The 14,564-nt window shown below is 36.9% G+C and overlaps 1 protein-coding gene across 1 annotated transcript; it reads right to left on the reverse strand.

Moving 5' to 3' along the window:
* Nucleotides 1-5,539: 5,539 nt before the first annotated feature.
* DUS2 (dihydrouridine synthase 2) lies at nt 5,540-12,765 on the reverse strand (the record flags this gene model as incomplete). The annotated part of the gene is made up of 6 exons (XM_008935883.1): nt 5,540-6,034; nt 7,311-7,384; nt 8,007-8,094; nt 8,738-8,881; nt 11,494-11,615; nt 12,530-12,765. Coding segments are annotated over 6 exons (902 nt in total), but the record flags the coding sequence as incomplete, so codon positions are not given.
* Between the last annotated feature and the right edge of the window lie 1,799 nt (nt 12,766-14,564).

Genomic DNA, 14,564 nt, shown 5'->3' on the forward strand with positions numbered 1-14,564 from the left:
TCAGGGGAAATAAATGCATGCTTCTACTGAAGTGAAACTGTCCCATATTGTTTTTAACACTCTTAAGTTCTCATGGGTTTTGTGGTTCATACAGGTACCTCTACCCATATATGTTTACTTGTGTTCTGTCTGGTGTCTAGGACTTGGTGTTATTTCAGCACAGTGAGAAGAAAACAATGACAGTTTCAGCTTTTCAATTGTTTGTTGCCTGAGACTTACATGAGTATATTACTAGAGCAGATATGCAGATGGTCAGGAAAGTTTCTTTAAATTTTATGATGATTTAGAGAGCTAGTGAAACTGAAGTACTAAATGGCATTTGTGATTTTGCTGCCTGAAAAATTTTAAAGAAAATGACAGTAGTTAATTTCTTAGGAAAATAAGTGTGCACTGAATCAAATCAGGTAAGTCACTGAGAAGCCTCCAAGTGAAGTTTGATTAGAGCCTGATTTTTTCTTTCCTGACTCAAAAGGAGAATGTTTTCCAACACTTGAAATTAAAAAAGATAGAAAAAATACTAGCTTTTAGCTGAATCTTTGTAACTCTCGCTTTTCTCAGACCAAAGGAAACCACTGTAGCAGTGTGTTTTAACATAAGGACCTATGACCGAATGCTGACAACCCCTGCTAACACCTGTGCACACAATAGGCAGTGGCAAGCATACAGGCATGCGTGGCACATACAGCATCAAAACACTGCATAGATAATTTTACAGATTAACAAAAACTTATTAGGAAAGGTAGAACATTTATACAGTTTCAAAACAGCTAAAAAGTACAGATTGAAGATCTCTATTCAAACCCAGCTTTGTCGGCTCTACACAATACAAAAAAAAAAAATCAGTGTTAATACCTTTAGATAGACTAACCATTTCAGTTACAATCAAAGTAATACTGTTTAAAGGCAGTTAAACAGGGAGCTCCTCTTTTTGTCACACACAGTAACACACTGAAGCACTAACCGATGTATAGCAACTATCAGGGAAAATTAAGTTCAAATGAGTGAAGTGTCAGATTCATACTATAGTGCTTTATAAAGTCTCACAAAAGGGCATCTCAGACAATAACTTCCTAAAAATGGAAGAGATAGACTTTCCCATCATGCCAGAGCAAGGGAAAAGTATTAATCTAAGGTATTTAACAGGCAGATTCACATCAATTCCTCCAACACAGTTTCATTTGGGAGCTAACAACAGCACAAACGTGTAACTTTAAAGCCTGCTCTCATAAAAATGCCGAGGTTAATCCTCCTTTGAGTAAGGATGACTTGACTAGACTCCCTCTGGAGCTCATCAATTCTTCTCCTTAAGTGACTTAGCAACTGCTGTTTAACAATACACGAGGCACTCCCTCCTCTCCAAAGGCTTTGCCTCTTGCTTTCAATGTTTTTCATCAGCTTTGTCATCGGAAACTCACAACAAAAGCCTGAAACACTGGCCTGCACTGTTGTAGAGATAGAAACTTAAGCCTTACAGGCCATCTCATCAACACAGCTTCTTGACTCAGAGTCCAAATATAAGCAGACTCCTGTTTAATAATAAGGACAACAGGCTCTCCAGTATATTGGGCTTGTAGGTTTGATCAAAGAAGTGGCAATAAAATGCTTTTATGAATGAAGACTTCCTTCTAGCTAACACCTGTTTGGGACCTCTTGCAACTTTGCCAGTTAATGTCTGTGAAAACCATGCCCTCCTGCAGGTCATCATGGGGAAGTAAAAACCAAACCAAACCATGTCCTACCTCCCCCTCCTTCCCAGCATCCCAAGGCATGCTTACTCTTGGAATTGGAGAGCAGCTGAGCTGACATGTGGTTCCCTTGCCAGCTTTCTGAAATTGCAGTACCAGGGAACTCTAGGATTTTGATATTCAAACTCTGTATTCGTACGGCAACATTTAACCTCGCATTCCAGGGCGGGGTTGGGCTCCGAGCCCGGGACATTCCAAAAAGCATTCCAGCCATTAAAGCCCTGGAGGTAGCCCACAGTGGGTGCATCCATGCTAAAGGGCTAGTAAAAGTATCTTTATATTCCCATTCACGTTTCTAGTGAGCAAAGTACACATAGGCTACAGGGAGGACAGATTAGAGTTCTCCTCATACCTGTGGATCACACTTTGGCAGGTACTGTTACAAATAGTTTCTGCAGCATCAGTATCAAGAAACAAACCAACTGCTTTGTTTGCTTGCTGCAGCCTTGTGACAAAAAAAAACCCCAAACAACCACCAGCTGCCTCACTGAGTTCCACAGGATTAATAGTGAAACATTTTCACCAAGCAAATACTTAAAATAGAGCACAGCTTTGGGTACTGTTGACCAAGTATCATATTCATATGACATAAAAATTTTAAAAAAAGAGTGAGGCTAAATATCCTCTAACCCGACTGTGGTCTCAGTTGCCACCCTATGCAAGAATGAAGAAGTGCAATGGCTGGATTGTTAAATACTACAAAAGTTAGCATATTTTTCTGAAAAAAAAAAAAAAAAAATCTGCCACCTTCTGTTTATGACAGGTACAGCAGAAAGAAGCACAGGAGAAACTTGTACAGAGAAGTCAGTGTAGTTTTTGCTCTTTAAAACTAGTGTGAATAGAATAATTGCTAGAAGGAAAGCACTGGTCACTGAAGTAATTACTATAAAAAACAGTGCTGAGAAGGGACCATACACAGTAAATATAACTACACTATCTATAAAGGGGTTAAGATGAATTGGAGGATCAAAGCAGGACAATAAATCACACATCAGTTGCAACAGAGTTAAGGGGAATGAAAGCATGTAACAAAGTCATTAAACCAAACCATTCTCTCTCTCTCTCACACACACACAATTACAACTTTTCTCTAGCTTTTTGAAATAGATCAAGGATGTCAAACATGTTACTCTTTGTAGCCATTTCCCAGAATTTATAGCCCTTCTATATTTAGCATTGAATGCTCCTCATTCCAGCAGTGACTCCTCAGTCTTGTTTTCACATGTAAATGCTGCCATACAAGTCCACAGCATATCTAGGCACCACCACCTATAATAGTTGGTGTTTATCCAAAGATTCAGTCTTAATTTTAGAGAGATGATAAGAGACAAAGCCAGATTCTTTGAAGTAGCCAGACAAGAGAGAATGAGCACAAACTGAAATACAAGATATTCCCTGTAAACAAAAGGAGGAAAACAACTTTTTTTTTTTTTTTTTTTTTTAATGTAAAGATGATCAAACACTGAAACAGACCACCAAGAAAGGTTGTGGGTAGTCTCAAATTTTGGAGATACAGAAAACCCAGCTAGACAGTGTCCTAGGAACCTTGCTCCAGTTGACCCTTTTAGCAAGTGGGTTGGAGCAGATCATCTCCAGAAGCCCCTTCCACACTCCAACATTCTATGATATTACACCTTGCAAGCCACACTGCTAGTGAGACCCAAGAACAACTTATTCTTTATTAGTCTATGATGGCTCCAAATATTCCTGACAAAAACAAGATGGCACTCACAACAGCAAAATGACTACTTCTGAAGTTTCTGATTAATACTGCAAATTCTTTTGCTGCTCTGGAGTAAAATTCATGCACTAAAGATGTATAAAATCTATGTATATTTAACTGCATTTACTGCAACATACAAAATTAATAAAACCTTTCTTTTTGGACTCTGTAGATTTACTATAAAATACTCAGATATAAACAGAAGGCATTTTAAATATTAATACACAGATTTAATTAGCAAGTCTGAATATTGTCTGGTGAGATGTTGTTCTTCCATCGTAAAAGAATGAAAATGTCACAGAATGAAAAATTTCACAGAATGTTAGGGGTTGGAAGGGACCTCAAAGATCATCTGGTCCAGCCTCCCTGCCAGAGCAGGCTGGCCTACAATAGATCGCACAGGAAGGCGTCCTGGCAGGTTTTGAATGTCTCCAGTGAAGGAGATTCCACAACCTCCCTGGGCAGCCTGTGCCAGTGCTGTCACCCTCACTGTGAAAAAGCTTTTTCTAATATTTTTATGGAACCTCCTATGTTCCAACTTGTACCTGTTGCCCCTTGTCCTGTTATTGGACGTCACTGAAAAGAGCCTGGTTCCATCCTCCTGACACTCCCCCTTGACATATTTATAGACATTTATGAGGTCACCCCTCAGCCTCCTCTTCTCCAAGCTAGAGAGACCCAGCTCCTTCAGCCTTTCCTCATACGGGAGATGTTCCACTCCCTTAATCATCTTCGTGGCTCTGTGCTGGACTCTCTCAAGCAGTTCCCTGTCTCTCTTGAGCTGAGGGGCCCAGAACTGGACACAATATTCCAGATGTGGCCTCACCAGGGCAGAGTAGAGGGGCAGGAGGACCTCTCTTGACCTTCTCGCTACTCCCCTTATAATAAACCCCAAGATGCCATTGGCCTTCTTGGCTACGAGGGCACACTGCTGGCTCATGGTCATCCTGCTGTCCACTAGAACACCCAGATCCCTTTCTCCTACACTGCTCTCCAGCAGGGCAGTCCCTAGCCTGTACTGGTACAATGGTTTAAATGCTGGCACTACCACTTGAGGAAGAAGATGCAAGCTTTTATACTGGAAGATGATTTATGAACTACATTCAAATGAACAATATTTTGTATGTTTTTTTATACAAAATACTTTAGAGATCATGTCATGACATCCCTGTTATTTTGTTTTCAGGCTAGAACTGATAATCTGTAGATCCCTCATAGTGTTGAGTGAAACTAAACCACCATTTCAATAAACTGTTAATAACCAAAATCCTTGAATTTTCTTAATTTATCAAGACATACTTTTGGGGATTCAAAACTCTAATTTAAAATCAGACAAATTCAGCTCGATTGCCATGAAGTCAGACTGGGTCTGTATCCTCTCTTGGCATACACCATGAACATATATATTTAGTTTAATAGCAAGTTATAATGGTGTCAAGCGAAGAAAAGAACGTGCGCCTTGGATGAAGACCATTGGTATCATGAACAACTAAATACTGAGGCAAATTAAGTTGCACTTCAAGAACAAACACAAGGCCATATTTACATGCCCATTATTGCAAGTATTATACATGTAGACATCTAATAGAACTTCAGAGTTCAAAAGAACAAAACAGCTCAAAGTGCCTTCATTCACCAAATTCATGGCTACCAGACTTGGCTCCAGTTCCTTACTGGAAAGCCACAATTGTAATACCTAAGACCTGGAAAAGCTGGTTAATTCTACTGCTGTATTTCTGGAGGGTAAAATGTAGTAGAAATTATGAAAGAAGAAAGTTATTTCCATGCTTCGTGTTACAATTTTTAAGTTCTCTCTGCAAAAAAGTTTTTCTTGATATATGATGGTGTAAATCAAACTCTTTTGACAAAACCATGACTACTTGGCTAGTATTTTCCTACATTATTTTTTTCTGATTAACTACACAGTCACATAATGGATTCATCTGCTTAGGTATGAATACATCAGCCACCTCTTACCAGCACACCACAGATATCTTAAAAATTTGAAAAAAAAAAAAAAAAAAAAAGGCAAAAAAACCCCCCAAAGTAATAAAACTAATGACAAAACTGGTTTGAAAACAGCTGGTATTTTAAAAAAAAAATTTATTATTTGAGATAAACTTCTCAATGTTATTCAAAAATCAAACTTCTAATTTATCCTGTCTGAAAGGCACCACAGGGACAGTGAGTAGTGAGCAGTAAACATCTCATTGGCATTTTTCACAACTGGGGAATTTGTGTCTGAGAGAATCCAAATGAAACGTGAACAAGATATACAAATAGGAGCTCTTCTGTAGCTGCATAGGGCTGAAACCTCTAATTTCCGTGCTACCGTGGCATCTTAGGCACATTCATGTCAGAAGTTTCTTCAGTAAAATTAGCTTTTTTATGGGAAGGCTCAGCAAGATCTTCTCCATGGCCTCTGTTATTCAAGCGCTCCTGGTCTTCCCTCTTGCGTTTGTTAACCAGATGATTTTCTCCCTCACACAGCTTTCCCTCTGGGATACCCAATGTTCTCAGACAGACAATAGCTGCAGCCTGTTCTGCTAGTTTCTTTGATTTGTCCCTGAAGAGCAAGCAGACAGAGCATAGGTAAAAGTAGAAACTGGAGTCTCTACACTGCCATGAGACAATTTCCTGCCTCTGAATCAACATCATGAACTAAACAGCAGTTGTAGTCATCTCACAGCAGAAGAACAAAACCAGTAAATTCCAGAAATTATTTGAACCTTGCTAGGCATCAATGTTGATGCATCACTCCTGATATAGCAATCCTAGAAAATCTGTTTCTGTGAGTCCCTGTATCTCAAACATTCTTTATTCCAAAGGTATGAAGCCAACGTGCCTTTGGCCCAAGTGGTTGCAGCCCTCAGAAAGGTAATGTCTACAGTCACAATCACTACACAAAACTGAGTTTGGAAGGATCACTTTCCTTGAAAGACACTCGGAGACCCAAATCTCTGGTAGGCTTACAAGTTCATTGTCACTGACAAAAGCAGGAACTGTTCCATAATAGTAAAAACTGTCATTCCTGAGAGGGACTGCAGATTATACATTTGTGAAATTCAGTGTTTCAAAATATTTTCTTCTCAGGGTTTCTTATCAGCTGAACTTATCTTCCTAAAGTTTCTGAATGCTGCAAACACCAGTAACTGTTGTTTGCATTTGTCCTCTAAAATTTTCAAGGCTGAACTCCAGCTTTGCTGTTAATATCAACTTAGGTGAAAATGCCTAAAATCAACTCCACTGTTAATAGGTGACTGTATAAAATACAATAATGAAACTTTAAAACAGCCCTGAATGTAAATGTTGATTAACTGCTATCTCCAAAAAGCCACTGAACTGTCCTCTGCTTCCTTGTATATAGACACTTAATCCTGACTTGTTACTGAGGAGTGGTCTGCCGTGGTGGCTGAAGACATTACCTCCTCCAACGTTCTTCTCTGCCTCCCTTGGTTAGTTTCCAAACTCTTCACAGATACAATTGAACCAGGTCACCTACTTGCTCCCCTTTCAATACCGTTTGTGGACTAATGTACTATGCGAATTAAAACCTGTAATGGTTTACTTGATTATGATAAGGCTTACTTCCTCTTGTCACACACAAGTCTCAGAAATTTTTAATCCTTTCTCCATCCCTGAGGTAGCTTTAGAAGGCAGCTTTTAGTTAACTCTTATCAAAGTCAGCTGGAATAAACTGAAGTACCCTTTCATTGCAAGTTTTCAGCAACATTTCAGAAACAATAAACAATACTACAATAAAGCTGGAGGGAAAAAAAAACCAAAAAAACCAAAACTAACTCACAACAACCCAGAGCCAACCAACATTAAGGATAGCTTACCACAGAGTTGATCTGTATTTGTGCTCAGCTACTGTGACTACAGAACAGAATAATCTATCCAGTGGTCTTTGAACCTGGAGGAAAAATTAAAGCATTAAGAGGGAAGGAGGTGTCAAAAATCCAGTCACATAATTTATAAAACAAACAACATTGTCAATGTTCCTTGTCATTCCTGTCTTTACACCACAAGCAAGTAACACCTTAAAAATTACTCTAATTCACACGACAAATTTAAACTTGCATATTTAAGATAAAAAAAATAAGAAATTGTCTAGACTGCACATATATTGCATCACAAAGAAATATTCAAATTATGTACCAATCTAACCAAGCAGTTGCTCCTATCCGGTATAGCTCCTTCCTATAACAGTGTGCAACAGAAGAAATATTCTGAATCCAAACACTTTACTTCACAGAAAAAATAAAAGACCATCAGTCATGGCCTCCTATGTAATGATCTGCAGTTACAGCAACTTTCCATATGACTCAAAACCAGATTGAAGTCCTGACTTTTAAATTTTTATTTTCTTATAGTCAGTTGCTATTTTCGTACATGTGTTACCATTTCTGAAGCTGCTTACTCAAGAGTTATGTGAGACCAGGAAGCAGAATTTCTCACTACCTGGAGTCCTAAAATACTTAATTTCATAGACAAAGCAGAGGAAGAGGTTTGAAAGGGTTTCTTCATTGACTCACAGTTTCATAAACAGGCTGAGGATGCTTTTCTTTCCTACACCATTCCAGAAGGTACATTTTTGGAGTAATCTGTGGTGGATATTCTCTCCTAAACAGAAAAATTGGTGGTCAGCAGCTGTGCACAGAATTCTGTTTTAAAACAGAGTGCTGCTTATTATGTTATTTCTAGCGGTTATTCTTTGTGATTTAATTTTACAGCTCAAATTATGAGAAAAAGGCTGCTTCTATATTAGATAATTCAAGTAATACATCTGACTTAATATCTAAAATAAAACCTAAACTTTCCTGTTAATTCTTTCTAAATATTCACATCCTGTAATAACAGCACCAGAGAAAACATACTTACCAGAAAGGGGATTCTAACTAAATATATGACAGAATAGAGATACAGTTTGGCACTGCTTATTGTAAGCAACAATATGAGATTGAACACTAGAAGAAAGAAGCTGCTTCTGTTATGAGACAGTGGAGTCATCAAATAAAAAAGGTGTAGGAGAGGCAGGCATTGATTCAGCTACTGACAGGGAATTACTGCCCCTTGTACTTGGCAGAAAAAAGTAGTATTGTGAAGTGTTATGAAAGAACTTGTGCACATCATGACATTTTGTAACAATTCACTCAGTAAGTGCTGTTGTGCTAATTGTTATTCTCAAAAAACTGTAAGGCACTATCAAATCCACATTTTTTATTTAAAGATACAAGATAGTGAAAAACTTAATCTGCATACTTACTTGTCAAATCTAACAGCCATTTTTATTACATCTGGGTCGTCCACTTGGTCATCTGCATCTTGTGTCTGGGTTTCTAAAGACATTTTCTTTGCTTTGAAAACAGCTGTTGTTTCTTCATAGAAATCAGCCATTTCAAAGGCTTCACTATTTAACAGAATTCCTTTGTATTAGAGATCAGCTTATAAATTTTTGTATCACACTCATAAAGTATAGAAACAATTGTGTTTAAATAGAGTATCTATGTACAGAGAATCACATGAAAGTGTGGCTATATACTGCACAGTGACATGTCATTTCTCCTTCAGTTGTTATCAGACACTGTTAAGCTACAAGTAGGAAAAATGTTCTCATTTCCAGCACTGTATGTTCCATCTGCAGCCTGAAAATCCGAGCAAAATCAATGAGTTATTCAATTACTCAAGTTACTAGCCCAATTAAAAACTTGCAGGTGGATGAATCTGCAAAAGAACCTCTCTGAGTGACTCCTTGTGCATCAGCTCCAAAAGGGCAATATGACTGAAAAGTAAGAAATAGATTCTTCTAATTTAGTGTTTAAAAATACTGTACGTAAACTCCGTATAACATCCAAGTACCTCAAAAATATCAGATTTTCTGACTTAAAAGTCAGCTTATTATTCACAAGCCCCTAGTATAAGAGAGGAAGCAACTAGGATTTGGGTCAAACACAAGAGCCTCAAATACTTTTACATTTCAGATCTGTGGCAGGCTGAATCCACTTCAAAAAGCTGAGACTATTCATTCTCTAGAAGTGATAACAGTAAAACCTGCAGCATAAGAAAACTTCTACTTCCTTGCTGTTACATGAGAATGTTCACTGGTGTGAGGCTGTTCAATGACTAAATTAATTATGGCCACAGAGTCAGCAAAGCTGAATGATGCTATCTGACAGTTCTGAGAGAAGACAATTTATTATGCACTGCTACGTAAATTTTTTGGTCTAAAATACAGCAGCCTGTTCTCTTGCATTCAAGTGCTGGAGTTAAAACCCTGAAAGGCTGTAACACACCCCATCACCACCAGGAGACAGCAGTATTAAGTAACATGCTAATGTCACGATGTATAGGTGCATTTTTAATAACTCGGAGGTCTGTTATCTGGAAGTTAAACAGGCTGTTCAGAACAGCAGTGAAAAGACTTAGATGGAAAGGAGTTTTATAAATTTTCAAGTTCCTCTCTGTGCCCTTCTCTCATGCACACACACACACACTGCTTAAGCCAATTCTGAAATTGATATTGCATCACATATACAAAAACTGATTGTGTCCAATTTTGGAAGCCCCCCAAAAATTCTTAGGTATAGGACAAACACCAAAGTTTTCCACTAGACCTTTATCCACGGTTTATACATACCAACTGTGACTCTTCTAATTACCTGTTTAAAGGCTTGACTCTTACTTTACAACTTTTCTTTACATACTGTGCATTACTATTCATTCAGTGGAGAACACCACCACCCTTTTTGGATAAGATTTATTTGAGGTTGTAAAATATTGTTTTAGTTCCAATCTATACTATATCTTATAACCAAACTGAAAAACTATATGCAAAAAAGTAAATTAGTACACTAAAAATTGTTCAACTATTTACATTGCAAAAGCAAAAGGATTCCACTGCTCCTTGATGAATAATGAAGGCTAACTCCTTCTATAGATAAAATACACATTCCCTTCACAGTACTGTAATGTAATAATCATGGACAGCAGTGTTTGTCAAGAGCCAAAATTGGTAAATTACAATAAACTGGCAAAAGGATTGCAGGGCTTTGCATTCATTTTGAACATGAACAGAATGCTGATGAGGGTTTGCTAGAAAACAGCAACTCCATGTGCAAAATATTTCACGCTTTCAACATTCCTATCCATTTTCATACATGTTAAATAGTTTCAGACTGTTTATTTTATAAAAACAAAGACTCTCTTCTCCTCCACTCCATAAGGCTAATTAGGGCACACAATATGGATATGATACATGCAAGCTCAGACCTTTATTTTGTTTAATTTGGGATGAGTCCAAATCTAAATTTCCCTCCATTCTGTGTAAATTCTTTCATCACATGTCTATTTCATAGTTTCTATCAGACTCCTCCCTTTCTGTCCTCCTGTTTGAGACATTTCACCCAGACTGTTTCAGATGTCCAAGATTAAGAGATTCATTACAACTACTGGATCTCCTCAAAATCATTTTCATACCTCTATTGACCTAATGATGACAAGCAATACAAATTAAATACATTTAAGTATCATACAGGTAACCTTCAGGCATTGTTTTGAGTTTATTTCTAAGTGTTCATTTAAAACAAACACCTTGTCATAAATATGACAGTAATATTAAAAACCCCACATGGAAAAAGCAAAGTTAAAATAAATGAAAATGCCTGGAAGAAGACAAGCTCCACACTATTAATCCCCAGACTAACACTGGACAACAAGAACTTCTCTTAATCAGTTAACAAATATCAGAGAAATGCCTGTCACTCAATGAAGCACCATTTAAATTAGCATGATGTACATATAGACAGAACAGACAGTTTGAGAGTTAAAGCTTTAATACCTGAGCATGGAAGAAAGATGAAAAAGTTTACTATATTATTCCACATCTCACTAATTAGATTTTTTAAAAATTTACTTTATTCTTTTTGTAACTTCTTCTGAAGGTATGAAATGCAAGACAGTGCCACAGAGAGAAGTAGTTTCAAAGACAGACAGAGAGCACATCTCCTTGTTCTCCTTGCTTACCAGATCTCCTGCGTGGACTGTGCAGTATGCAGCTTCTTACCCTGAGTAGTTTCCAACTGTTCTCTTAACATCTGACACAAACAGTATTTTGTGTTGGTATAGTGATTATCATACCTCACTGCCTGAAGGAGAGAGTCAAAGAACATAAACACATACCTAAGAAATTTATAATCTCTTGACAAATCTAAAAATTGTTTTTGAAAGACAAATCACAGTGCACAGCTTCTCCAATAACATACTCAAGGATACTCATGAATCTGTGTATAATCTGATTATTATGGCATGTATTCATGAACAGAAGTCAAACTTATTCATAGACTTACAAAGAGAATTGACGAGTTTACATAACTGACTGGCAACGCAGTGGTATTTTGTTAACTAGTTAATGGCAGTTCACATTTTCAAAAAAATTAATTGATGACATGATAAAAGCCACATTTTCCAATTAATTTTCTATTATATCATTCAAATTGTGTATTTTGAATAATAGATAAAACTACACAATAGATGACTAAGCAAATGGAGCTATAGTACTACTATATAGGGTTATTTTACTGGCAAAAATCATTCCATTTGTTTCCATGCTGTAAAAAATTCTTGACAGTATTCGTGAAAAAGAATTCTAAAAATTAATCTAAGCAGCAACTGTTTAATACTCCTTCACTTTTCTGTTCAGTATTATTTGCACAGTTGTAGCATTGACAGAGTTGGCCTACATATGATTAGCTTTTCAAACCCCTAAACATTTCTATACACATCCTTGTACTCCTCATGAATACTCCCAAGGAACTAGGGACAAAAAAGTGTATAGGAAAAGAATAATCATGAAAAACTGTTTTCTGAACATTTTTTTCTGGTCAATGTAAAACAGAGGAAGCAATGGTTGATTCGCAAGACTCAAGGAATATGCAGTATGTTGAAATATCCCTCAGAGCCTAAATCTTTGAAATTAAGAGGAATTAAGATACTGTAGTAAAGTTTGGCTTGACAATTCTAAACAGTGTTAAATACAAGTAAAATCTTTCAGAAAACGTACATATTTGATGTAAGCTTGCATGACTTCCTTCAAGGGGAAAAGACCTTCTTTTCTGAAGATAGATGGGTTCCACATGGCAGCACGAGCTATCATTACTGAGGAGGCAGCTGTTGCTTCCCGAAAGGTCTCAATGTCCAAATAGTCTTTTATGAAGTCATGAGATCCTCCACTAGAAATTAACATCACTGTTATAATCACAGAAGTTTTATGGGCTATTACTTGTGCTTCAACACAGCCTTGTATTTTCAGTGTGATATTACATTATTAACAGCAGCAGAGTCTGTCTAGGATATCTTCTCAAAGATAAGAGAATATGTGGGTCTGTGAGCACTATTAGAAAAGGCTCATTAGAATAGATACATAACATTTTCATTAACTGCATACTTCTCTTAAAAATAGAAGACTGTAGTTGTGAATGAAGACTATAGCTTGTGTTTTACACAAACTGTACTTCCATGCAGTTCTTATTAGATAAGGTTCACAAAGAATCACTTCCATTTTGTTTGAAAGCTGACACCTTGTAATGGTCAATCTGTAACCTTCAACTGAATACTAAGTGTGCTGGCACAAGTGGTACTGAAAACAAGTTAAGTATGCACAGCATCATTCCACTTTCACTGTGGCACTAACCTATCAAGAGTAACTACAAGTAGTACTTCTGGATCAGTCAGAGAGCACTTTAAAGCACTGCTTCTATTGTACTACCTCTGTTTTCAAGTCAGCAAGTCTGAAGGATGAGTAAGCAAAAAGAACATTTAAAACACTTCTTGCCCTTAAAAGTTCCCCTTCACATTCATTTTAAAATGTAAAATAAAAGCTGAATTTTTGAAAGAGTAGGATCTTTATCCCTTCAAAAGTAGAAACAGTGTCAAATTCAAAACAAAAAACTAGAGAAAGATAAATTACTTTAAAAACAGACATTTCTATCATGAAGACAGAACAGGCAAACTTCCTGCAGCAATGAAAGATTATTCCACAAACAGTATCACTCTAGAAACCACAGTATCAATTCACATTTTCTTGGCCTTTTTTAGCACCAGTCTACTTCCTTGTATTCATTTACAGAAATGAGTTTCCAGACCGAGCTTGAAGTACAGGTGGTTAAAATGCTCAAAATACTAGCCAAATAAGTGTACAGCAGTGATCAAGCATCATGGATCAAATATCTAAAAAGCAGGACTACAAAATGCATATTTAGCAAAACTTTTCCCTTCTAGAGAAATCTAAGTGGATTTAAAACAAAGATTGTTGCCTTTTCAGAGAAAACATTAAAAAAATGGTATTTTAAGGTGAGCTCAGCATGCTGGGACACTTGCAAAGAAATAAACTGATGTAGGGATTAATTAGAAACAACATATCAATAATAAACGTCTGATACTTTCGTATCTTAACTACACACTTTTACACCATAGAAAGTACTCTTACAGAGCTGGCACTTCTGTGATATGCATAAAATCTAAGAAAAATTGTTTGCTTCATCTTTTACCTAGGCACACAAAGGATCTGTGTCAAACTACAAGGCAAATTTTGCTTGGCTTTTAAACTCCGTACTGTTATTATTATATTATTCTGAAAACTCAGAAGGAGGTGAATCACTAAAACGTGATCAACAAAGATTATCAGCATAGAATATTTCCTTTGTACAGTACATAAACAGGTGTAATAGAAAGAACTATGACTGTCAATGCATTTTTTGCATGAAAAGGTAAAACAGGAAAACAGTTCTCAGACTCCTGATCCAAGCATATGGTTTGCCAAGATGTGGCTTTTCCACGAAAACTCAAGATCAATGAAGAAAACTTCATTTAAGGGCACTGCGTCTATGGACAAGAGTATTTTATTGCCACTTCTAAAGAGGTGAAGCATCTAAAGATGCTGGTTATGCAGATGAGATACAATTCAGAAAAGGTCAAGACTTGTCATTACCTCTGCTTCCTAAACTGCTCTTAAAACTTACCTGTTTGTAGCTAGACCTTTCTAAGACTGAGTTCCTTATTTTATTACCACAGTTACTGAAGGATCCATCAACACAAGC

The sequence above is a fragment of the Merops nubicus genome, unplaced genomic scaffold (genome assembly GCF_000691845.1).
Source record: "Merops nubicus isolate BGI_N331 unplaced genomic scaffold, ASM69184v1 scaffold31912, whole genome shotgun sequence".
NCBI classification, from domain to species: domain Eukaryota; kingdom Metazoa; phylum Chordata; class Aves; order Coraciiformes; family Meropidae; genus Merops; species Merops nubicus.